This window comes from Equus quagga, chromosome 15 (assembly GCF_021613505.1).
Source record: "Equus quagga isolate Etosha38 chromosome 15, UCLA_HA_Equagga_1.0, whole genome shotgun sequence".
NCBI classification, from domain to species: Eukaryota; Metazoa; Chordata; class Mammalia; order Perissodactyla; family Equidae; genus Equus; species Equus quagga.
This window is the reverse complement of record NC_060281.1, coordinates 34,487,688-34,512,506: the sequence shown is the minus strand read 5'-3', so window position 1 is coordinate 34,512,506 and position 24,819 is coordinate 34,487,688. Positions and strand designations below refer to the sequence as shown.

Here is a 24,819-nt window from a genome sequence, read left to right as displayed (position 1 = left end):
AAAACCAAAAAAAAGTGAGAGTGGAGTAGTGACCATGCTCCAGATCACGAAGGCCATCTCAGTTTGAGGAGAACCTTGGCTCTTAACCTGAGAACAACGTGAGCATATGGCGGCATTGAAACCAGGGAGAACCCTACTCAGATCCGCATTTGGAAGAATCTCTCTGGTTGAAGTGTGAAGAATTAATTTAGAGATGCTAGACTGGATATGCAGAGAAGAAGGGGGTGGGCAGGGGAAACCATCATGGGAACAAAGGGAGACTACTTGGATGGAGGAACAGGGTAGAAGGACTCAGAGAGTTCTGAGCAGCAGCATGTGGAAAATGAAGTAGGAAAAAAGAATGGTCCCGAAATGATCAGCATTCCTTCTGGAAAAATGACATATGACAAAGGATTTTTGTCTGTAAATTAAGAAGTGGATGGATTCGTATGTTGTTGGTGATCAGAGAGGAGTCAAGTTTAATTCCACTGTACAAACATTTATGGAGTGCCAGGTATGGTGCTCCCTGCTGGAGATGTAAGGAAATCAAAGGTATAGACCTTATCACTTTGTGACTTGTATGTCTTCTTCTGATGAGGAATTGTGCCTATCCATGACTTCCCAGGACTCCCGCTAACTTTGCAGACTCCGTGTTTGGGAAGTGAGTTGAGACTTGGAGAGTCTCATTTGGTCTAAAACTTGGTAGGAAGGCTTGGTTAGAGAAGACCAACTTCCTGATATAATGACTAATCTATACAGGAGAAACAAAATCGCTAAAAAATAACCTGGGTGAAAGGACAGAAACAAAGTGGAATGACAAGAAGTGACTGTGGAATCCCATATGAGAGGCAGGTGGAAGAAATAGTGGGACCCAGGATTTGCCTGGCAGGATGACACACGGAAGAAAAGAGCAGTTCAGTTTAATGATGGTGCTTTCCTAGAGGGGTAGGAGGTCTGAAAGTAAAGGGGAAAATGTTCAGAGACGATGCTTTCTCAGGTTCACACAGAACTGGGGAGAAACGTTTCCAACGCAAACTTTGCTTCTTGTACCCAGGACTGTATTTTGATAAACAACTCTGCAGATCATCTTGACCAATGAGCAACCCACAGTTACAGTGATCTTGTTCAGTGATTGTACAGCCTGTGTGTGAACGCATCAAGTGCAGAGGCCTTGCCACCTCCCATTCCTGCTTTCTCTGACCTAGAACATCCCTGTGAAGAAAGATTCTAAGATGGTGCCCAGTGGTGCCCCTGGGATTCACACCCTGGTGGAATCTCCTCCCACTGAGTGCAGGAGTGACCTGGGACTATCTTCTAACCAACAGAATATGGCAACAGTGATGTCACTCCCATGATTAGGTTATAAGATCATGACTTCCACCTTGGTAGTCTCTGTCTACCGCCTTCTCTTCTTGCAAGCTTTGATGAAGTGAATTGTCCTCTTGGAAAGGCCCACATGGAAAGAAACTGATGTCAGCCTCCAGGCAACATTCAGCAAGAAACTGAGGCCCTCGGTCTACCAGCCCACAGGTAGTGGATCCTACCAACAACCGCATGAGCTTGGAAGTGGATCTTTCTCCAGTTCAGCCTTCAGATAAGAGCCCAGCCCAGGCCAACAATCTGAGTAAAGCCTTAAGAGTAAGTCTGAAGGAGAGGACCCTGCGAAGCCATGCTTGGACTCCTGACCCATAGAAAATAAGAGAAAACAAATGTTTTATTTTGAGCTGCTAAGTTTGTGGTAGTTTGTTACATACCAATAGATAACAGATAAAACCCACAGGTTTTACTAAGTTAAATGACGCTGAGGGCCATTTAAAACTCCTCTCACTCCTCTTCTCTAGGGCAGCCCTTCCCTTTCTTGAAGACAGACATCCTGCTTTCTCCTTACCACCCACAAATATCAAGTTCTCTTACTCTCCTAGTTGCTTTCTTCTCACACCCCGAGGTGTCCCACCCATTTAGCTCCTGTTTCCTTATTCCAAGTGTGATGAGGACCAGTTCTTTCCAATAGTCATCATCCTGACACCCTTCTTATTTGCTTGCAAATGGAAAACTATATGTCCCTTACAATCCCTGGGGAGCAAAAGGGACAGTCAGTAAAAGGCCAGGGTGGATCCCAGGATGAGGAAGTCTTAGAGCAACACATACACACGCGTGCACACACACACACACACACTTATAAACACCCATACATGCTTATATATGCACACATACACACATATACACAACATATACACAAACCCCCACACAAAGCCCCATATGTGTTTATATACACACATGAACCCACACAGACAGACAGACACACACACACTCTATACACTCTCTTCAGATTTGACAATTCAGTTGGGAGCCTGGTTTACTTTATCTCACATAAGAAATTTAGGATCCTGATAGAGAAGGACCTGGGAATTTTTGTCCAACGAGAATGAACTTTTCTCCCCAGACACTCTGGTACTTCTGGACCTCATGTGGCCCTGCTCCTGGAACCCTCATTACAGAGCAGTGGATTGGAACTTAGATCAATACCCTGGAGTCCGGAGGCAACCACATATACTGGCCTGCCTGGGAATTGGGGTCTGGGAGTCCTGCAGGTCATCAGCCTCCCACCTTAGCTGTAGCTTCTCAGTCTGCCCTCCCACAGCCAGCGGTCCCTCCTAGGCTTTGCTGCACAACAGGATGTCTGCACACTGGCTCCAGAAGTAACAGGAAAAGAATTCGCAATTTAACCCCTTGGGGTGAGACACTCTTAGATCAGAATCACGAAACCCAGATCCTTTTCCCCACCTGAGTTCTTTTTCCTCCAGAACACAACCCCCTCTCACCACAGCTCCAGAAAACACAACTCCAATGACGAAACCTCCAAGGAGAACCTGGTGGGCAAATTCTCCCTCAATTGGGATGGTGGGCTGAGAAGGTGGCTCTGGGAAGGGAAGGAAAAGTGAAGGACTCTGATCCCCAGATCTGAGTCCTGACCCTGCTGAAAGTATCTAGAAGGGCTCCTGCTTTCTCTAAGAAGAGGCTCCACCCCTCTTCATCCTCCTTAACCCATCTCAGGGTGACAGGTTCGGGCAGCCCCTCACGCGGCATCTAAATGAATTGATGTATCTGTACAACTTTATTCGAAAAACAGGCGGTGGTGGGCTGGATTTGACCCATGGGCTGTAGTTTGCAGTGCTATTCCAATCCTGGATGTATCCCTTCCATCTTCGAGTGGATTGCTGCTAGGGTCTGACAGTACCCAGATCAAGAAAGGCTTATGTGGCCATATGGTCCTTTGATGTCCCATGATCAGATTCTCCATCTCTCCCAGGGCCCAGCAACATTCCAGGAGCTGTTTGTTGAATTGTGCATAGCTCTCCACAGCAGACGGCCATGCTCATTGCTCCAGAGACCTGGGGGTCTTCATTGAAGACCCTCCTATTGGGATCTACCAAATTCCACATGGTAACTTTTCCTACCACACATACCTCTAGTACTGTGACATGTTCTGGGTCAGATGGCCTAAGTAGTAAAGCTACTTGATATAGCCTGGACATGGTTCTGGCTTCCACTTAAAACCAGCAACGTTTCATGTCACCTGATATATAGATCAGAACAACATTGCCATAGTATGGAACATGCTGCCTCTAAAACCTGAAGAGAGCTACCAAATGTGGGGCTCCTTTGTTAGTGGCAGGAGGTACGAAGTGCAATAACCTGTCCTCTACTTCTGAGAGGATGTTCAATCATACTCCAGACCACTGGATCCCTCGAACTTTACCAATGTGACAGGCCTCTGAGTCTTTTTTTTTTTTTTTTTGATACCTAATTGACATATAGCATAGTATTTTTGAGACCTAATTAACATATAACATCATATTACATTCAGGTGTACAACATAAAGATTTGATATGTGTATATATTGCAAAATGATGATGAAAGTTTGTTTAATAACATTCATCACCTCACATAGTTACAATTTTTTTCCTTGTGATAAGAACTTTTAAGATTTACTCTCTTAGCAACTTTCAAGTATACAATACAGTATTGTTAACTATAGTCACCGTGATGTACATTACATCCCCAGGATTTATTTAATCTAATCACGGGAAGTTTGTACCTTTTGACCATCTTCATCCATGTGCCTCATCCTCTATCCCCCACCTCCTGCAACCACTAATCTTGTTCTTTTTTTTTATGAGTTCAGTGTTTTTAGATTATACTTAGATTCTTTTCTGTTTATATTTTGTGTACGTATTACACTTTGTGTCTACCATGAGGCTTATATAAATCCTCTTATATTTATAACAGTCTCTTTTAAGCTGATAGATTAAGCTCAAATACATACTGAAGTACTATATGGTTACTCTCCTGCCACACGCGTTATATGCTTTTGATGTCACAATTTATATCTTTTTACCTTGTGTATCCATTAACCAATTATTATAGCTACGGTTATTTTTACTACTCTTGTCTTTTAACCTTTATATTAGATTTATAAGTAATTTACTTACCACCATTACAACATTAGATTATTCTGAATTTAACTATTTAGTTACATTTACCAGTGAGATTTATACTTTTATATGTTTTCCTGTTACTAATTAGCATCTTTTGTTTCAGTTTGAAGTTCCTTTAACATTTCTTTTAAGATCGATCTAGTGGTGCTGTACTCCTTCAGCTTTTGCTTGTCTGGAAAACTTTTTCTTTCTCTTCCAATTCTGAAACACAACTTTGCCAGGTAGAGTGTTCTTGGATGGCAGCTTTTTTCTTTTAGGGCTTGGAATATATCATGCCACTCCTTTCTGGCCTGAAAAGTTGCTGATGATCCTAGGGGCATGCCCTTGTATGTAACAAGTTGCTTTCGCTTTGGTGCTTTTTAAGATCCTCTCCTTGTCTTTAACAGCCTCATTACCTTGTGTGTCAGTATGGGTCTCTTTGGATTCTTCTTTTTTGGAACTCTTTGAGCTTCCTGGATCTGGATATCTGCTTCCTTTCCCAGGTTAAGGGAGTTTTTAGTCATTATTTCTTCAAGTAAGCTTTCTGCCCCTTTCTCTCTCTTTTCTCCTTCTGGGACCCCTATAATAAGAATCTTGGTCCACATGATGATGTTGCATGAGTCCTTTAAGCAACTTCACTCTTTCTCATCCTTTTTTCTTTATGTTCCTCTGACTGTATAAGTTCCACTGCTCTGTGTTTGAGTTTGCTGATCCTTTCTTCCACTTGATCTAATCTGCTGTTGAACCCTTCTATTGAATTTTTCAGTTTGGTTATTATATTCTCCAGTTCTGTGATTTGTTTGGTACTTCTTCTATTTTCTATCTCTTTGTTAAAATTCTCACTTTGTTCATGCATTCTTCTCCCAATCTCAGTGAGCATCATTATGACCAATATTTTGAACTTTTTTTTTTTTTTAAGATTTTATTTTTTCCTTTTTCTCCCCAAAGCCCCCCGGTACATAGTTGTGTATTCTTCGTTGTGGGTTCTTCTAGTTGTGGCATGTGGGACGCTGCCTCAGCGTGGTCTGATGAGCAGTGCCATGTCCGCGCCCAGGATTCGAACTAACGAAACACTGGGCTGCCTGCAGCGGAGCGCGCGAACTTAACCACTCGGCCACGGGGCCAGCCCCCCAATATTTTGAACTTTTTATCAAGTAAATGTCTTATCTCCATTTCATTAAGTTCTGTTTCTGGAGCTTTATCTTGTTATTTTGTTGGGAAGATAATATTCTGTTGCTTCATTTTCCTTGACTCTCTGTATTTCCTTGACTTTCTGTGCTTAGATAAAACAGCCACCACTTCCAGTCTTTAGTGGTGTTAGGTAGGAGATGAACCTTGTCATTCAGCCTGGCCCTAGCTATTGGCTGTCTCTCAAATTTTTGTGATTGTCCAAGGTATTTTCTTTGTTCTTAGTGGCTCCCAGTAATTGAGGGTGTGCTGAGACTCCACCAAAGGGGAGGATCTCAGTTAGCACCTAGATACAAGTTGATTGAAAGCCAGACCCTCAGGCAGCAGCTTTTAAAGTATGAAAGTAGATCTCCTTCAGGGACTGGGAACTGGGCATTGCTGACTGCTCCCTCTGTGCTGAGCTGTAGGGGAAAGCTGATTAAGAACTCTTTCTTTGGGGGCCAGCCTGGTGGCGCAGTGGTTAAGTGTACACATTCTGCTTTGGCAGCCCGGGGTTCACTGGTTTGGATCCCGGGTGCAGACATGGCACCGCTTGGCAAGCCATTCTGTGGTAGCCGTCCCACATATAAAGTAGAGGAAGATGGGCACGGATGTTAGCTCAGGGCCAGTCTTCCTCAGCAAAAAGAGGAGGATTGGCAGCAGTTAGCTCAGTGCTACAGTTCTGTGGGACCAACAAACACAAGCTCCACTGGCCACAAAAGCCAGGTGACCAAGGAAACTGTCCCCTAGGTGGCAGCCACTAAAGCTGGGGTGCCAGACATATGTACAAGCCCATACCAGGAGAGACACAGACAACCCAGAGGGGGCCAGAGGGAGAATGCAGAGATGGCTCCTGCCACCTCTCCATTCTCCAGGGAGGATCATGGTTTGTTGCTTTATGTGTGCTAAATTAGAAATCTGACCCTCCAGCAGTAGTTTTTAAAGTATGCAAATTGGCCTTCTTCATGGAAAGACTGGGAGATGGGCCTTTCTGGCTTCTTCCTTTGCAGAAAGTCATGGGGGGATAGTTGGTTACAAAGTGTTTCTTTGTTTGCTATAGTGTTATGGTACCTGGAACTCAAGCCCTGCTGGCCACCAGAGCCAGGTAAACAAGGGATGTGTCTCCTGGGCAGCAGCTGCACAAGCTGGAGTCCAGACACACATATGCACAGCCTCTTTCCAGGGAGACAACAGCACTGTTGACTTGGAGCTGGGCAGAGGGAGAACATGGAGATGGCTCCTGCCAGCCTCCCTGATCTCCAGAGAAGATGGCAGTTGGCAGCTAGATAGGTGCTAAAGTAGGAGCCTGACCCTCAGGGTGCAGCTCTTAGCATAATGCAAATTGGCATCTTTCAGAGAAGATTGGGAGATGGGCTTTTCTGTCCTCTCCCTCTGTGCTGAGTCCTGGGGGAATAGTCAAGGCAAGCCTTGTCATCCCATTAAGAATTGTTTCTTTATTTTCTGTGGTCTGGTGGGTCTTGTGAATGCAAGCTCCATTGGTTTCCAGAGTTAGGTTTCTTGGGAGCCATCCTTTAGGTGAAAGTCTTAAAAGTTGGAGTGTTAGATTGATATCAAACCTGAAGTGAGTTCACTCACTCGTTGCGCAGCAAACCAATCTCTGACACCGGGGGTAGTGGAAGAAAGTAGGAATTTTATTATTGCACAGTGCTGAGCAAGGAGAGAGGGCAGCTAATGCTGAAATCCCAAACTCCCCGAAAAGCTCAAAGGAAGGGTTTTTATTTGAGGTTTTAGGTAGGGGACGGGGAGCATATGGCCTTGCTGGTCGGAGCTTTCCCACCAGCCTGTCTTTAGCCTTGAGACACTTACAGAGAGGAGAGAGCCTGTGACCTTGCTGGTCAGCACCTTTCCCACCAGCCTGTATCTCCTTGGCAAGGAGGAGACAGTAAATGCAAGTGCTTGTGCTTGGCGATGTCTGTCTCCCTGGAGGATAGTGGATTCTGGAGCCAGAAAGCCAGAGAGTAAGCGGGGAAAGAGTGTTTTTGTTTTAACCCCATATATGCTGGATTTAAGGTAGGGAAAGTGATATCAGTCTCGGTATCAAGATGTTGGGCCCAAACCCTTCCCTCCTCAGGAAGAAGCTGGGAGTTGTGTGTCCGCTCCTGATTCTATGTTGCCTTGCTGGGAGTGGGGTTTACGGTGAGACTGTAACTTCGCCTTTCCTACCCTTTTTTATGTGGGTATTTTTGGTTTGCCTTATGTGTAGAGTCACTTAACTAGTTTCTGGATTTCTTTCAGAGGGAATTAAATTCCATGTGTAGCAGTAGATTCAGTGTGTCCATGGGAGGAGGTGAGTTCGGGAGCCTCCTATGTCACCATCTTGGACTGGAACCTTGATTTCTTTCACACAGCATAATGTGTTACAACCTTATCTGTGTTGTAGCATGCATCAGTACTTCATTCCTTTTTGTCACCAAATAATATTCCATTGCATGTATATACCACATTTTATTTATGTTTTCATCAATTGATAGACATAGAAGTTTTTACTACTTTTTGGCTGCAATGAATAATGCTGCTATGCATGTCATATACAAGTTCTTATGTGGACATATGTTTTCACTTCTCTTGGGTGTGTACCTAGGAATGGAATTGCTCGGTCATATAGTTCACACTATGTTCAAACTTTTAGGAATAGCCAGATTGTTTTATGAAGTGGCAGACCCATCTTACATTACCACCACAGAGTACAAGGGTTCCAATTTCTCCACATCCTCACCAGCACTTATTAGTATCTTTTTTTGGTCTAGTCATCCTAGGGAGTACGAAGTGGTATTTCATTGTAGTTTGATTTGCATTTCCCTAATGAATAATAATGTGAAGCATCTTTTCAGGAGCTTGTTGGCCATTCATGTATCTTCCATGGATAAATGTCTATTAAAATGTTTGCTCATTTTTTAATTAGGCTATTTTTTGTTATTATAGAGTTGTAACAGTTCTTTTTATATTCTAGATACTAGTTCTTTAAATATAAGGTGTGCAAATATAGTCTCTCAGTCTGGGGGCTGCATTTTTTACATTTTTAATGGTAGCCTCTGAGACACAAAAGTTTTTAAATTTATGAAGTCCAATTTAACAATATTCTTTCATTACTTGTGTTTGAGTGTCATTTGAGAAACAACTATTTAGTGCAAGATCATGAAGATTTATGCATATATTTTCTGCCTATAAAGAATTTTATAGCTTTGGCATTTACATTGAGGTCTTTGATCCACCTTGAAATAATTTTTGCATATTATTTCAGGTAGGGAGATCAGGGTCCACCTTCATTCTTTTGCATGTGGATACACAATTATGTCAGCAGGTTAGCCTTTCCTCATTGAGTTGTCTCAGCACTCTTGCTGAATTCAATTAACCATAAATGTGAGGCTTGATTTCTGACCTCTCAATTCTATTCCATTGATCTATGTGTATCCTTATGTCAGTATCACACTGTCTTGATTGCTGTAGTTTTGTAGTAAATTTTGAAACTGGGAGTGTGAGTCCTCAAACTTGGTTCTCCTTTTTCAAGAATGTTTTATCTAGTCTTTTGAATCTTCATATAACTTTTAAGTTCAACTCATCAGTTTCTGCAAAGACACCAGCTGGGATTTTTAAAGAGATTGCATTGAATTTGAAGATAAATTTGGATATAGAACCACCTTAACAGAACTTTTTCATCATCCTATACTGAAACTATATTCCCAATGAACACTAGTTCCCAATTCACCCCTTCTTCAGACCCTAGAAACCACCAGGCATACATGTATATGTCCTAATCACATCCTAATGGGTGTGAAGTGGTGTCTCATTGTGGTTTTGAAATTCCTTTCCCTAATGATTAATGATGGTGAGCATCTTTTCAGGTACTATTGGCCATTTGTATATCTTATTTGGAGAAATGTCCATTTAATTCTTTTCCCCATTTTAAAATAGAATTGTTTGTCTTTTTGTTAAGTTGTTGGAGTTCTTTCTATATTCTGGGTATTAATCCCTTATGAGATATGTGATTGGCAAATATTTTCCTTCATTCTGTGGTTGCCTTTTTACTCTGTTGATACAGGCCTTTGATACACAGAAGTTTTAATTTTGATGAACTCCCATTAGCCTATTTTTTCTTTTGTTGCCTCTGCCTTTGGTGTCATATCAAAGAAATCATTCCAAACCCAATGTCATGAAGATTTTCCCCTATGTTTTATTCTAAGAGTTTTACAGTTTTAGCTCTTATGTTTAGATCTTTGGTCCATTTTATTTTAATGTTTGTTTATGGTGTAAAGTAAGTGTCCAACTTCATTATTTAACACATGGCTATCCAGTTGTCCCAGCACCATTTGTTTAAAAAGCTATTCTTTCCACCATTGAATGATCTTGGCACTTTTGTTGAAAGTCAGTTAATCATAGACACATGGTTTTATTTATGAAATGTTACTTCTATTCCATCCATCTTTGTGTCTATTTATATGCCAGTACCACACTGTCTTGGTTACTGATGGTTTGTAGAAATTTTTGAAATTGGAAATTGTGAATCCTCATACTTTGTTCTTTTTTTATGAGATTGGCTATTGTAGGTCCCTTGAATTTCCATCTGAATTTAGAATCAGACTGTCAACTCCTAGAAGTCAGTTAGGTATGTGATAGGGAGTGTGTTAAACCTATAGATCAATTTGGGGAGTACTGCCATCTTAACAATATTAAGTCTTCTGATCCATGAACATTTTTCCATTTATGCAGATATTCTTTCACCAATGTTTTGTAGTTTTCAGAGTATAAGTTTTGCACTTCTTTTATTAAATGCATTCCTAATGTTCTCTTTTAGATGCTATTGTAAACAAAATTGTTTTCTTAATTTCGTTCTTGGATTATTTTTTGTTTGATGTATAGAAATAGAATTGATTTTTGTATATTGACCTTGTATCCTGCAACCTTTCTTAGCTTGTTTATTTTTTCTTGCCACTTTTTAGTGGATTTCTTAGGATTTCTTATGTACAAGGTTATGTCATCTGTGAATAGAGATAGTTTTACTTCTTCCTTTCTAGTCTACATAGTTTTATCTCTTTTTCTTTCACAATGGCTCTGGCTAGAACCTCTAGCACAATGTTGAAAGAAGTGGTGAGAGTGGACATCTTTGTCCCACTGCTGATTTAGGAGGAAAGCAACCAGTCTTCCACTATTAAGTATAATGTTAGCTGTACTGTTTGCATAAATGCCCTTAATCATATTGAGGAAATTCTCTTCTATTGCAAGTTTGTTGAGTGCTTTTGTTATGCAAGGGTGTCATATTTTCTCAAATGCTTTTTCTCCATCTATTTATATAAGCATATGGGTTTTGTTTTTTATTATATTAACTTAGGGTATTACATTAATTGATTTTTTTGAATGATAAATCAACCTTGCATCCCTGGAATAAATTCCACTAGTCACAGTGTGTAATGCTTTTTATATGTCGCTGGCTTTGATTTGCCATATTTTGTTGAGGACTTTTGTGTCTACATTCATAAGACATATTTGTCTGTAATTTTCTTTTTTTGTGCTATCTGTGTCTGAATTTGGTATCTGAATAATACGGCCCTCACAGAATGAGTTGGGTAATGTCCCTTTCTCTTCTCTTTTTGGAAGAGTTTGTAAAGAAAGGTTACTAGTTTTTCTGTAAATATTGGGTAGAATTCACCAGTGAAGCCATTTGAGCCTGGGCTTTTTTTATGTGGGTAGTTTTTGGTAACTGATTCAGTCTTTTAACTTGTTAAAGGTACATTCAGGTTGTCTATTTCTTCTTGAATTAGCTTTAGTAGTTTGTATCTGTCTATGAATTTGTTTATTTTATCTAAGTTATTTTATTTCTTGACATATAATTGTTTATAATATTCTTTTATAATTCTCTTTATTTCTATATGATCAGTTATAATGTCTCCTCTTTTATTGCTGGTACTAATAATTTGAGTTTTCTATGTATTTTTCCTTTTTTTAGTGAGTCTAGTTGAAGATTTGTCAGTTTTGTTGATCTTTCAAAGGACCAAATTCGATTTAGTCACTTTTTATATATTTTTCTCTATTTCATTAATTTCCCCTTTAATTTTTAATTTTTCTGTCCTCTGCTTGCTTTTGGTTTAATTTGCTCCTCTTTTTCCAGTGACATAAGGTGGAATGTTAGGTAATTGATTTGAGATGTTTCTTTTTCAGTGGAGTATTTACAGCTATAAATTTCCCTCTAAGCACTGCTTTAGTAGTAGGGAGGAAGTGAATAAAGAAAATGACAAATAAACACATCGTACAATTTAAAATTACACAATGTTATATGTCAATTATATCTCAATAACTCTTGAAAAAAAAGACTAAGTACGGAATTCCCCTAACATGGGAAGAAGGTACAGGCTCTTAGGGTGGAAGTCAATAAGGGAAGAAAACACAGATCAGTGCACACAGGCGGCCATAGTCTCCCCATATGATCCAGTTTCCCCACTTCCTCACATTGTGATGAGAGGAACTCAGATGCATTCAGATCCCAGTTGCATAAAGAGAAGTTAGGGTTTTCAAGTCACAATGAGAGGCAAGGCATGAACAATCTTGTATCACTCAGTCCCCCAAAAGGTCACTGCCTCACACTGTGGAAGAAAATAACAACGAAAAAATTCGGATCAGTCACTGTAAATGGTGCATTCTGAACAGTTCACCCTGTGCTCAAAATGTATCAGCCAAATAATCCCCCTAACCCAGTCATGTTACCTCTGCTCCAACCCCCTTCCCATGTCATGCCCTCCAGGGTCTCACCTTTAGGATCCTTGAGAGGCACATCAGAGCCCTGGCCACTGTCACTGCCTGGGGTAGAGCAAAAACAGGAACTGGTCAGAGCCCACAGGAGGAGATATGGCTAAAGGGGGAATTATGGGGTGATGAGCTTCCCCCATGGGCTCATAAGTACAATATCCCAAGGGTCTCAGGGATCACCTTCTCCCACCCAAACTTACATGTAGCCTAAGCGTAGCATCCTTATTCTCCGCCTGTGGGAAGAAAATGTCCCGTAAGAGGCCAAGGAGAAGACTGGGTCATCAGATCCTAAAGGAATCCCCTAGGCCTGGACCAGAGGGAAGTCTCCAGAACTGTGACTGAAGACCCATGGCAGGATCAGGAAACACGAAGAGAGGATATGTGGGAGGACTGCACCAACTACCCACCTAGAAATCTGTCCCTAGGAGTGACCTTCACTGACCTTCAGCTGCTGAGAATCAGGTCCCCATCACCAGATTCATCAAGTTGATAAATTTGTCTTCATTTTCACATGTGTTTTACTAAAGAGTAAGTGTTAGCAAATGACCCCAGTCTGGCAAGCACGTGTGTGTCGGTGGTACTTGCCGTTAACTAGGCAGGGCAAACTTCTACATGGGCTTGAAAGCCCCCAGTGGGACAAAAAGCCTCAGACCCCACCCCTTCCTTACCTGAGCGTTTCCTTTCTCCAGTTCACAGATCTAACCACTGCAGCTCCACAGACCACAACTCCAAGGAAAACCAGGACAACAAAGATTCCCGCAATGGGAATGGTGGCCCGAGGAGGGGACTCTGGGACAGGAAAGCAAGGTGAGGACTCTGACCCCAGACCTTAGCCCTGACCCTGCTGTAGGTCTCCAGAAGGGGTCCTGATTTCTCTGAGAAGAGGCTCTGAGCCCATGGCTCCCTCCTTACCCCATCTCAGGATGACGGGCTCAGGCAGCCCCTCGTGCTGCACATGGCACGTGTATCTCTGCTCCTCTCCAGAAGGCACCACCACAGCTGCCCACTTCTGGAAGGTCCCGTCCCCTGCAGGCCTAGTGTCCACAAACTCTGTGTCCTGGATCTCTCCATCATGCTGCCAGGTCAGAGTGATCTCTGCAGGGTAGAAGCCCAGGGCCCAGCACCTCAGGGTCACCTCACGGTGAGAGATGGGGTGGTGCGTCACGTGTGTTCTGGGAGGTTCTGTGGTAGACAAAGAAGAGAGGCTCAGGCAAGGGCTTGTTGAGTAACATCTACTCCAAAGACCAAGATGCCATAACTCCTGATGGCTTGGCTGCCAACCAGGGCAAGGCAAGGGGTGTCTTCAATCAGGGGGTAGAGAGAACCAGCACTAAGCTAAGCAAGGTCCAAGAAAAGGGGGAGGGAACTCAGTCCAATGTTCCTCTCCAGGGTAAGAGCCTCTTCAAAGATTCTCCACCCTCTTATCAAGCCTATTACTCAATGTTTAAAGACAAATGTTCCTAGGCACTCACAGCTGCTGTATCTCTAGTGGGAACAGACCAGAAGTGAGAAAAATCTCCAAGAACCTAGGAACTAACCCTGTGCTCTCCTGAGAGTAGTTTTACCACAGAGTGAGCCTAAGAAGAATGAGTGGGTCAGGTGACACTGCCCAGAAGACTGAATACGGGAGGCTTCCAAAATCCACAGCTCATGCTTGTGAGGGAGCCATCTTCAACACATGGGCCCCTCCCATCCCACACTAGATAACCTGTACCCCTATGCTGGATCAGCTCTTGGAAAGACCCCAACCCACACTCTGGAGAGAGAACTGGCTCAAGCTGGGGATGGAGAAAGAGCTGAGTGGGTGGGCTGTGGGAAGTCATTACCAGTGCGGTTCAAGCTCTCCCCTCCAAACTCCAAGTATCTCCGCAGCCACAGGATGCACTCCTTCTCCAAATAGATCTTGTCTCTCTCGATGAAGTTCCCACTGGCCTCCCATTTCTGCTTGGTGTACTGGGCAATGAGTGAGACTGCCGTGTATTGCAGAGGGTCCATATCCAACCTCAGGTAGTCGTCACCATTGTAGCCATACTGCCAGTGCCAGGTGGTGCTGCTGTCCTCCCGGAGCTCACAGCCATAGGTGAACTGGAGGACATGGGGGCCTGCCCACCACCCAAGACCAAGCTATGTCATTAAGGGCAAAGTGTGCCCCCAAGGCCTCCCCTTCAATGGTCTCTGCTCCGCCACCCCACTTCACTCCACCTTATCTCTTGGTGACATTCTTCTTAGATGGCGTTCATGTTCTAGACAAGCTAGTTTGGTCCTCTGATTCTAATCTTCCTTTACTTGCTGTCAGCTCTGCAGCGGGGAGTGGTCTATGCTTGGTCCCAGAATATATTGAAAAAGCATTGGATGAGGAGTTACAGACTTGGACTTTGCCATGACTGTGTCATTTGGACAAGTCATTCAACCTCCACAGTTCTATGTTTGTATTGTGTAATGTAAAGTTAGACTATGACCCCACAGGTCTCCTTCTGTGCTAACGCTCTCAGATTCTAAGTGCAAGTTCCAGAAAACAGAATTACAGTACGCACAGCATTAACATAAGAGGCCACAATGTGCTCAGTATAGTTTTCCTTGAGTGTTATGGACCGAATTATGTCCCCCCAAAATTCATATGTCAAAGCCCTGACCCTCAATATGACATATTTGGAGATTTTAGGAGGTAACTAAGGTTAAATGAAGTTATGATGGTGGGGTCCTAATCCAATAGGATTGGTGCCCTTTTAAGAAAGAAGAGATGGAGATCTCTCACTCTCTCCGTGTGAACACACCAAAGAAAGCAAGAAAGTAGCCATTGGCAAGATTGGGAGGGAGCCCTCACCAAAAAGCAAACCCTGCCAGACCTTGATCTTGGACTTTCCAGCCTCTAGAACCGTCAGAAAATAAATTTCTGTTGCTAAGTCATGCAGTAGGTGGTATTTTGGCATGTAACCCGGAACAAACTACTACATTGAGGTACTAGAGAATGCAAATAACTTAATATTAAGAAGGAACACACTTTTGCTGAAAAATTTCTTGCATAAATTTCAGAATCAGATACAAATAACACTGAGATAGCCCTAGCCTGGATTAACCACATCCTCCTCTGGGCTCCCATAGTCTAACATGTCAAGCTTCTAGTCCAACACTTACATACTCTACCAAACTTTATTGTGTATCATTTCTCTCTTCTTACGCTGTGAGTCCTTTGAAGGTGGGGACTATGGTGACACCTGTAACATGTTGATCTAGAAAACCTTTGTTGAATTCATGTTCCTAAAAAGACCAACTGATAAAAGCTGAGCAGCATCACTATTCAGTTTTATAACCCTCACTGATTTATGCCTTGATTTGGCATTCAAGACCTTTCACAAACTTGTTTCAATAGTGCCAAGCAGATGGGAGACATTTACTAAAAATTATCAAACTACTATTTATCCCCTGAACCCACTGTGTCAAATCTCACCCCACACTGCACCCTAATTTCCTACTGGAAATATCTTTTATTTTCCTCATTGACCCAAGTAATACATATCCATCAGGTTCTATACAGAGTTCTACCTCATTCATGAAACTCTCCCTATCTACTGGAGGGTCTCACCTATGAACTTTGGTAAACTATTTTCTCTGTTTCTCACTTGACATTTAAGGAGGTTCTGATCTCTGAAATCACTTGGTATGCATCAAGGGTCAATAAGCTGTTCCCAGAGGTATGGGTTCCTCCATGCATTAATTGTAAGCGCTTAGAGGACAAATACCAGGTTATACTTTTCTGGTTCCCCACTTACTATGTTGGAAAGATATGTGCAAAGCATGTATCCATGACCCAGTGAGACTGTTGAATTAAGTAATTCGTTCATGTCAAACAGACCCTGCCCCCTTATCACTAGAGTGGGCCTCACTTTCAAGTGATAGCTTGTGCACACTCACCTGCCCCACCTGACCCTGTGGGAACAGCTGTCAAGAGGGTCTCCTGCCCCTGGGGATTAGGGTGAGGTGGTGAGCACTGCTTCCCCCTGCTGTCTCACAGGCACCCACCTGCTTGCTTCTGTGGGTGTCCTTTGTTTAGACGATGCTCCACAGTTTGATTGTAGTATCGCTGCACATTCCTCAAATTTAACTGGAAAATCTTCATCCGACTTGTGAAGATATTGGTCTCGTCATCAAAGTAACTTGGCTCCTCCATCAACCACTGAACGCAAGACTTTGCCTTCATCTCCTCACTGTCATAGCGGATGAAGGGTTGGTCATCCATGAAGCCAAAGGCAGTAAATGCAGGGACTCCTGGACCTGGCTCAGACACAGCCGAGTAGAAATACTGCAGAGAGTGTGATCCTGAGGTAGGAACCAGAGACTGTGGATCAGAGCAGCTCCAGTATTTTTTTTTTAAGATTTTATTTTTTTCCTTTTTCTCTCCAAATCCCCCCGGTAGATAGTTGTATATTCTTTGTTGTGGGTCCTTCTAGTTGTGGCATGTGGGATGCCGCCTCAGCATGGCCTGATGAGTCGTGCCATGTCCGCGCCCAGGATCCGAACCTGCGAAACCTGTGCCACAGCGGAGCACGCGAACCCAACCACTCGGCCATGGGGCCAGCCCCTGCAGCTCCAGTATTTATGAGTGAGGACCCACTTCCCATTGTGTGGGGAACGAGTGTGTATGTCCATGTGTGTGAGTGTGTGTGTGTCTGTGTATGTGTGTAATAGGAGAGACAGGACACACAACATAAAAAATGGGAAAACGATTACACAACAACCCCTTTCATAAACTAATTCTAATCCCACACCAAGTATGCACTGAGAGAATTCAGAGAAACAAAAAAGAAATGTTAGTACAACACCTTTATAAGAGAAGTTTCCATGAAAAATTGTCCTTGAATAGGATTTGAAGTGGAGGGATCCAGAGAAGTGGAGGAGTTTTAGAAATATTCTCATAGCTTGGACTGAAGTATGAGTTGCCTGGAAATAGGACCCTCCTCCAGGTACCCAACTATGATGCTGAAGCATCTCAGCTCCCAACTACTCTCTCGCTCTCCCGTCAATATCCCCTTCATCTTTGGTGTCACTGTAGAACGCCCACTGGCCTCAGAGAAAAGAAATTCCAACCCTTCCACACCCTCTGTTTTCTGAGGCAGTCACTTCCTCTGCGAGTGGGAAAGGAAAATCACAGGAAGATCTGGCCAGAGATAAGCACTGCATAAATGCTCTCCAGAGAAATCCATTGGAGCTAGTTTCCAGAGAAGATGAAAAGTAACCAGTGAACAGCAAATGCCCTCTATCCCACATAGCCAACACCACTTCAAGTGAGCCAGCAGCCCCGGGGTGGTCCAGACAGACCCTCCCCCTTACTGGGCTCGCGACCCTGGGCGGATCTCTCAATTTATTTCTTACCCAAATGCAAATAAGGTCACTCTATATGTGAAAAACCACACAGCAGTTAAAAGGGTCATTAGCAACTGGAAAAAATGTAGCCATGTATATTTTCAGTGGTGGTAAGTAGTACTTATTTTCCTTGCACACTAAAGGGAGTGTTTCTATGAATTCCTAATATAAGTGGAAAAGCTGAATCAAAGGTTACGAATATTTTGAGTATCAAATATTACGAAGTTGCTCCACAAAAAGGTCATCCGTTTACACCCACAACAGGAAAGGTTGAAATATGTACATATAGTTTTAATTTATTTCTGTTACAATTGGAGAGGGTGAACACAAGTTCATGTTTATTGGCCAATTGAATTTATTCTTTCGTAAATTACTTATTAATATTATTTATGTGCTTTTAACAGTATTGTTTTTCTTTTTTAAGAAGAACCTCTCCACTTCTGCCCCTTGGCATGGACTCCTCCTTTGATGAACAAGTCCCTCTTCCTGTGAACTGACTGACCACAGCCAGCTCTGGACTCCAAGGAGAAGCCTCTGCTGAGTCAAGTCAAGAAGTCCTTCCTGGCACCCAGAGAGTGGACATGTCGAAACATTCGCACTGTAGTCCCATTAACCACCTTCACCACACCAGTCAAGTTTGCACAGAAAAAAATCCGTTTCCTAAAATTATCAATGTGTTGCTCTGAGGTCTATGCTTTTGTTCCCTTGTTTTATTTTAATTCTTTTATCAACCAGATGAGGTAGTGTAATTCATTCCCCACTTCTTGAGGTAAACTCCACAAACCACTCAAGCTGCCAGATATGATGATCATGAATTTGTTTCATTTTCTATCAAGCTGTTCCCTGCTGGTGAGAAGACATTTCACTCAGCAATTAAGCTATGACCCTGGCCTCCACCTGGTGCACCTCTAGATTCCAAAGTGCCACAACAGCTGCTGCCCGACCACGCTGGGAGCCCCAAAGCTGGGGACAATGGTTTCTCACTAGTTTGCATAAGGGAAAATAGAAATATAGTAGGTGGAGGGATGCAGGGGGAAAACTTCACATAATTTAGTGATGGGATTTTCCTGGACGAGTCATATTTTAATGAGTACATCAATAACTCACTTCTTCCATTTGAATGTAAAATGTTTGTGCATGTGTTCTCTCTTTCAGCTCTAACCATCATTAACCAAGGACCAAAATGAACTCGCCTTAGAACTAGATGCTCAAATGGCTGTAGCACAAATTGTTAGAACATAATTTTCAGAGATGATTAAGCTTAATCGGTTACATTGCTCTCAATTGAAAATATTGTAATTAACGATTTTGTAAGGGCAAAAATATTCTTTGTATTTCTAATAAACAAAAAATACTTGCTTAAATTATTTTATTCCATGTTTTTGAATTTCTGGTTTTGTACATATTTTTTAAGTTGCATAATGTATTGGTACAGTAGAACATCTATATATGTTATAAGGAAATAAAGAAACATTCACTTCAAACTCTAAGGAAGGATGATTTTACGTTGGACACCATCGGGCCCAAACTCCTGCTTCTGGCTGTGGCTTAGCCTTCTGAATATTCAACAAGCTTCTGTTTTCTAACTGGCTTTTAAAGAGCAGAACATCTATTTTGAGCACAGCAAGGGTATTGAATTCACAGCTGCCGGCCTGGCTCAGAGATCAGCCAGCTTCCTTTTGGGTTTTTTTATGCTTTTTGGCCCTGAGCTAATCTGTTGCCAATCTTCCTCTTTTTTTTCTCTCCCCAAAGGCCCAGTGCCTAGCTGTATATCCTAGCTGTAGGTCCTTCTGGTTCTTCTATGTGGGATGCTGCCTCAGTGTGGTTTGACAGCGGTGCTAGGTCGGCACCCAGGATCAGAGCCGGGGAACACTGGGCCACCAAATCAGAGAGCATGAACTTAACCACCACCCCACCCAGCCTTCTTGTTTACACCACACGCCCTACTTTGCCAGGGTCTGCCCAATGCTGAGCCAGTGCCCGCCTGCATCAAGATTTTAGAAAGTCACCCCTGAGCTTCCAGATGCCCTGAAGCTTCAGTTTGGAGTCTTTCTCTCTCCGCCTGGGTTTCCCCTGCAACTCTTCCCAGCACCAACCCACCCCCCACACACATACACACTCTAGTTCCCCACTCAAGGGTTCCCGTCACCTGCAGGAAGCTCAGGAACCAGGGCAAGAGGGCAAGAGTCCACAGCATCACCCCAGCTGTTAGCATTGGCCTTAATACTCCCTGGGCACAACTGACTCAAGGCGTACACCACGGGAGACTGTCTCACTCCCACTCATTACAGAAGCTGCGGGAGGATCCTCAGAAGAATAGAAACTGCTGAGGCTGAGCAGGAAAGGTCGGAGCAGGAAATCAGAGGAAGATCTGGCCGGATAAGCACTCCATAAATGCTGTCCACAGAGAAGTCCTGTTGGAGCTGGTTTCCAAACATGAAAAGTCACAGGTGAACAGAAAATTCCCGGTATCCCAAGTGGCCGGCAGCACAGTAAGTCAGCCAGCAGCCCAGGGCTGGTCCAGACAGACCCACCCCGCATTGGGCTCATGCCCCTGGGCCGGTCTCTCAATTTCTTCCTTATCCGAATGCAAATAATGTTAAGCATTACCTGAAAAACTACGGAGCAGCTCAAAGAGTGATTAGCAACTTGGAAAACATAGCCATGTGTATGCTAAGTGGGGAGAAAGTAGTAAACGTATAATCGAAACTGAACTGGCAGTCATGTTAAAAACAGCAAAGCATTACAAGTTTGGGGGGCGGAAATGGCAAGAAATAGATAAAAATAACGTTCTTTTTTCTTTTTTTAAGACAGGCACCTGAGCTAACAACTGTTGCCAGTCTTTTTTTTTTTTTTTTTTTCTGCTTCCTCTCCCCAGATCCCCCCAGTACAGAGTTGTATATTTTAGTTGTGGGTGCTTCTAGTTGCGGCATGTGGGGCACCGCCTCAGTGTGGCCTAATGAGCGGTGCCATGTCTGTGCCCAGGATCCGAACCAGCAAAACCCGGGCTCCAAAGTGGAGTGCACAAAGTTAACCATTTCGCCACGGGGCCAGCCCCAATAAAGATCTATTTTGATGTTCTGATTTGGGGTAATTTTTTTCCCCTCCAATTCCAAGTTTTATGGAATGTATTGCCCTTCATTTGCAATCTCCAATTAATCGGTAACATTGGTAATCGTTTGAAAATATATACATACGTAAAATCATTATGTTGTACAACTCAAACTAATATAATGTTATATGCCAATTATATCATAATAAACCTGGGGGGAAAATTGCGTCCAATTAAAAGGAGAAATTTTGCAGGCTCATTAACACCAAAACCCAGAGTGAGGAACCTGCCAGGGGCAGTTACCCTGCCTACATCTGGGGGAAGTGAGGGCGGTTAGAGCTGGTTTCAGTGGTGGGGGGAGAGGGGCGGCAGGGTCTGGACAGTAAATTGACTTCCAAGGGTGGTGAGCACGGAAAGTCACTGAAAGCATCTTGAGATAGATAGATAGATAGACAGACAGACAGACATGGATATAGACCAGGGAAAATGCCCAACCCAACATTTTCACATTAACTGTTCCTAATTGATTATTTAAATTTTTTCTACAAAAGTAAGTTTAATTAAATGCATACATTTAATTATTATGGAGTTTGATCACTTATGTGTGTCTGATCTGGTTGCCTCAGGAGGCCTAAGAAAAACCCAGATCCCGCACACACTAACACACACATCGACACACACATCCTTCCTCAGTGGCTTCCTGCTGGATGGAACTCTTTTGCTGTTTACTTCGTGATGACTAGCTGCAAGTCCAGGGGAAGAAATATTCACCCCTCAGTTGTTAAGTGACCTGGAGCAAAGCTAGGGCCAACAAACAGTTAGACAGTAGTCCCAGTGTGAAAAGCTGTTGCCCCTCCTTCTCTCAGGCAGCCTTTCACAATGGAAGATCCTTAAAATGAGGCTACAGCACCCTTAAAATAGGGGCCCCAGTGTAAGGATGGGCAGTCCCTCTGCTGGGTGTGGACCTGAGAATTTTCCCTGGGGCATGTCTGCAAAGCCAGGGATGCGGGGGAAAAGCTCATCTCCTCAGTTTTGGGGTTCAAGGAGACCCCCACAGTAGGTTGTTGGGGATCAGGGAGGATAGTGCAGCTTGGGGGGAGGAAGTGAAGCCAAGAGAAAGAAAAAGAAACCAAAGACACACTTCTCCTTTCTGTGTCTTCCTGGCTTCTCTTTTGCTCTCATCTGGGTGGTTGAAAGCACTCTCTGACAGGAGTCAGCCATGCTGGCTCATTTTGTCCTGCTCTGTGGAGAAACCAGAGAGGAAAAAAGTGGAAGGAAAGGTAAACCAAGCAGAACCCTCTCTAGAGACTCATGATCACAGATGCAGAACTCCTCCTTTGAGGAGTAACCATATTTTCATTTATGGAGGACCTAGTTTATGCAAGACTCCGGCCTGGAAAATGGTCCCTTCTTGCCTCAAGACTCTCAAAGTCTTGCCGGGGTGCTTGCTGAGAGACAGACAAGCAAGTGGTCAGTGCTCTGAAGAAAGTCACAGGGGCTGAGGGAGTGGTCCCTGTTCAGACAGAGGCTGAGGCGGTTTGGGGTGGCAGGGGAGCTTCTTGAAGAGAAAAACTTGAGCTGGGATGTTTAGAATGAGCAGGCAAATTAGTGCTAGAGGGCGACTATGTGAAGATTTCCAGTTTAAAGGAACAACCTGTGAGAAGACCAGACTTCATCTTAACCTCTGATCTTGGATCATTTAGAAGGCTTGCAATTATTGAATTCTCGCTACATGTCAGACGCTATTCTAAGGGTTTTACCTGCCCAAACTCACGTATATAGAGAAAAGGTCATTTAGAAAGAATGAGATTTTCACGGAAAGAAACCTGGGCTTAATATCCAGAGATCTGGCTCCTACTTCTGTGTCTGCTACTTAGTGTCTGCTATTTAGTGTGTGTGCATGTTGTTGGCGGGGAAGGGGGAAAACCTGTCTGACCACCAAGGCAAACGTCCTTCAGCAAAATAAAAATTTCATTGTCCAAACTGTTTTTTAAGGAAAGACATTAATAAGTACAAGAGTATTACCAGGTGCCATGTGACCTCATACATATTATTCTACCTCATCTGTAGATACTCTGGGGGAGAAAAAGAGCATTGTCCCCACACTATTAGAAAATTGAGGCCCAGAAAGTAAAAATGAGGTTTCCCAGGTGACAAAGATTAAGGTAGGAGGGCAGCAGGGACCAGAAGCCAGCACTTCTCCCACCTTCTGTCTCTCTCATCTCCCTGACTCTGCTGCCCCTAGATCATCACACCTCCGCCCCACCCCACCCGAAGGGCCACACTCACTGGCAAGGGCGGCCTCGGGGGCTCCCTGGAACAGCAGGAGGAGGAGAAGAGCACTCATCACTGCAATTCTTATTATCAGGTGTAAGGCCATTCAGGGGGACCCAGTACAACACAACTTGCAACTTGCAGTTGAAGCCAGGAGAGTGGGAGGAACCCTCCTTCCTGTGGGCTGGTCTTCAGCATAAAGCAACCAGTTGAGGTTGAGGGTTTAACAACCACTAGTCCCTGTCAGAGCACAGTTTTGATAATCCTAGCGTTGTAAGTTTTGAAATCAGGAAGTATGAGCGTCCTGACTTGGTTCTTCATTTCATGATTATTTTGGCTATTCTGGCTCTCTTAATGTTTCCATATGAATTTTAGCATCAGCTTATCAATTTCTGCAAAGAAATTAGCTGTGCTTTTATCGGGATTGCATTGAATCTGTAGCTCAATTTGGAGAATATTGGCATCTCAACAACATTATCTTCTGCTCCATGGATGTGATATATCTCTCCATTTATTTAGATCTCCTTTAATTTCTTTCAGCAACATTTTATCATTATAGAGTATGTTATACTCTTATGTGTTAAATTTATTCCTAAATATTTTATTCTTTTTGATGCTATTGTTAATGGAACTGTGTTCGTAAGTTTATTTTGGATTGCTCCTTGCTGGTGTACAGAAATACAATTGATTCTTGTATATTGATCTTTGTTTTCTTTTGCTCTGTACAATGTTATCACAAACTTGGCAGCTTAACGCAAAGGTATCTTATCACACAACTTATTCACGGCTTCTCTTCTGGATTCTGGCCATTCTAGTAGCTGTGCAATGGTAACTCGCTGTTATAATTTGCACTTTCCTGATGATATATTGTAGAATATCTTTCCATATGGTTGTTTGCTACCTGTGTGTCTTCTTTGGTGAAGTTTCAGTTAAGGTCTTTGGTCCATTTTTTATTTGGGTTGTTTGTTTCCTTATTGTTGAGTTTTAAGTGTTCTTTGTATATTTTGGATAGCTTTATCAGATGTCTTTCGCAAATATTTTGTCCCAGTCTGTGGGTCGTCTTCTAATTATCTTGATATTATCTTTCACAGAGCAGGTTTTAACTTAAATGAATTTCAGTTTGTCAATTATTACTTTCATGGACTGTGTCTTTGGTATCGTACCCCTAATGAGCTTTTTATTTCAACTCTTTCTAATTTCCAACTCCAGAATATCTACTTGGTCTTTTTCCTTTTTATAATTTCTATCTCTTTATTGGTAATCTCTATTTATTGAGTCATTGTTGTCATCATTTCTTTAATTCTTTAAACATGGTTTTCCTTAGTTCTTTGAGCCTATTTATAATAGCTGCCTTGTGGTCTTTGTCTGCTAAGTCTTACATCTCAGAGCCCTGTTAAAGGGCCCTCTCAGAGACAGTTTCTATTGACTGTTTTCCCCCTGTGAATGGGACAAATTTTCCTGTTTCTTTGAATATTTGTAACTTTTATTGAAAATTGGACATTTGAAACAATATATTGTAGCATATCTGTATTTCAATTCCTCTCTCCTGGGGGTGGGTGGTGGTTGTTTTTGCTCATTTGTTTTATTTTGTTTGTGTAGTGATTTGCGTGTACTTATTCTGTGGAGTCTCTTTCCCTTGCAGCATGAGGCTTCAGATATCACTGCTAAGTTTTTTAAATTCTCCTTTATTTTTTTTTTTTGTTTTTTTTTTTTTTTTTGGGGAAGATTAGCCCCCCACTAACTACTGCC

General features: G+C 42.8%; 2 protein-coding genes across 9 annotated transcripts in view; one reads left to right on the top strand and one right to left on the bottom strand.

Annotated features, from left to right (window-relative positions):
- The window catches only part of LOC124226946 (patr class I histocompatibility antigen, A-2 alpha chain-like), a 445,476-nt gene that overhangs the window by 187,800 nt on the left and 232,857 nt on the right, over positions 1-24,819 (top strand). The gene's annotated exons all lie outside the window — the stretch shown is intronic.
- LOC124226949 (HLA class I histocompatibility antigen, alpha chain G-like) lies at positions 11,999-17,433 on the bottom strand. Of its 4 annotated transcripts, none has more exons than XR_006885409.1 (8): positions 17,204-17,433; positions 16,404-16,700; positions 14,210-14,485; positions 13,296-13,565; positions 12,826-13,172; positions 12,584-12,616; positions 12,387-12,434; positions 11,999-12,220 (listed from the first exon to the last, which is right to left on the bottom strand). XR_006885409.1 is itself a non-coding variant. In XM_046640789.1 (8 exons), exons 1-7 carry the CDS (start codon positions 17,367-17,369, stop codon positions 12,428-12,430), a joined length of 1,170 nt encoding a protein of 389 aa, XP_046496745.1. In that variant the 5' UTR covers positions 17,370-17,433; the 3' UTR covers positions 11,999-12,220; positions 12,387-12,427. The 4 variants fall into 4 exon arrangements, 2 of the variants coding, with proteins under 2 accessions (XP_046496745.1, XP_046496746.1); XM_046640789.1 differs by having other exon boundaries at positions 13,052-13,172; XM_046640790.1 differs by having other exon boundaries at positions 11,999-12,120; positions 13,052-13,172.

Bases quoted from the DNA above. Each gene is read 5' to 3' on its own strand.
- LOC124226949 (XM_046640789.1), bottom strand. From the start codon at position 17,369: ATGCTTCAGCATCATAGTTGGGTACCTGGAGGAGGGTCCTATTTCCAG. The intron at 16,701-17,203 runs GTGTTGTACTAA...TTCCTACCTCAG, and splicing joins TGGAAACTTCTCTTATAAAG to GATCACACTCTCTGCAGTAT. The intron at 13,173-13,295 runs GTAAGGAGGGAG...TTCCTGTCCCAG, and splicing joins GCCCGTCATCCTGAGATGGG to AGTCCCCTCCTCGGGCCACC.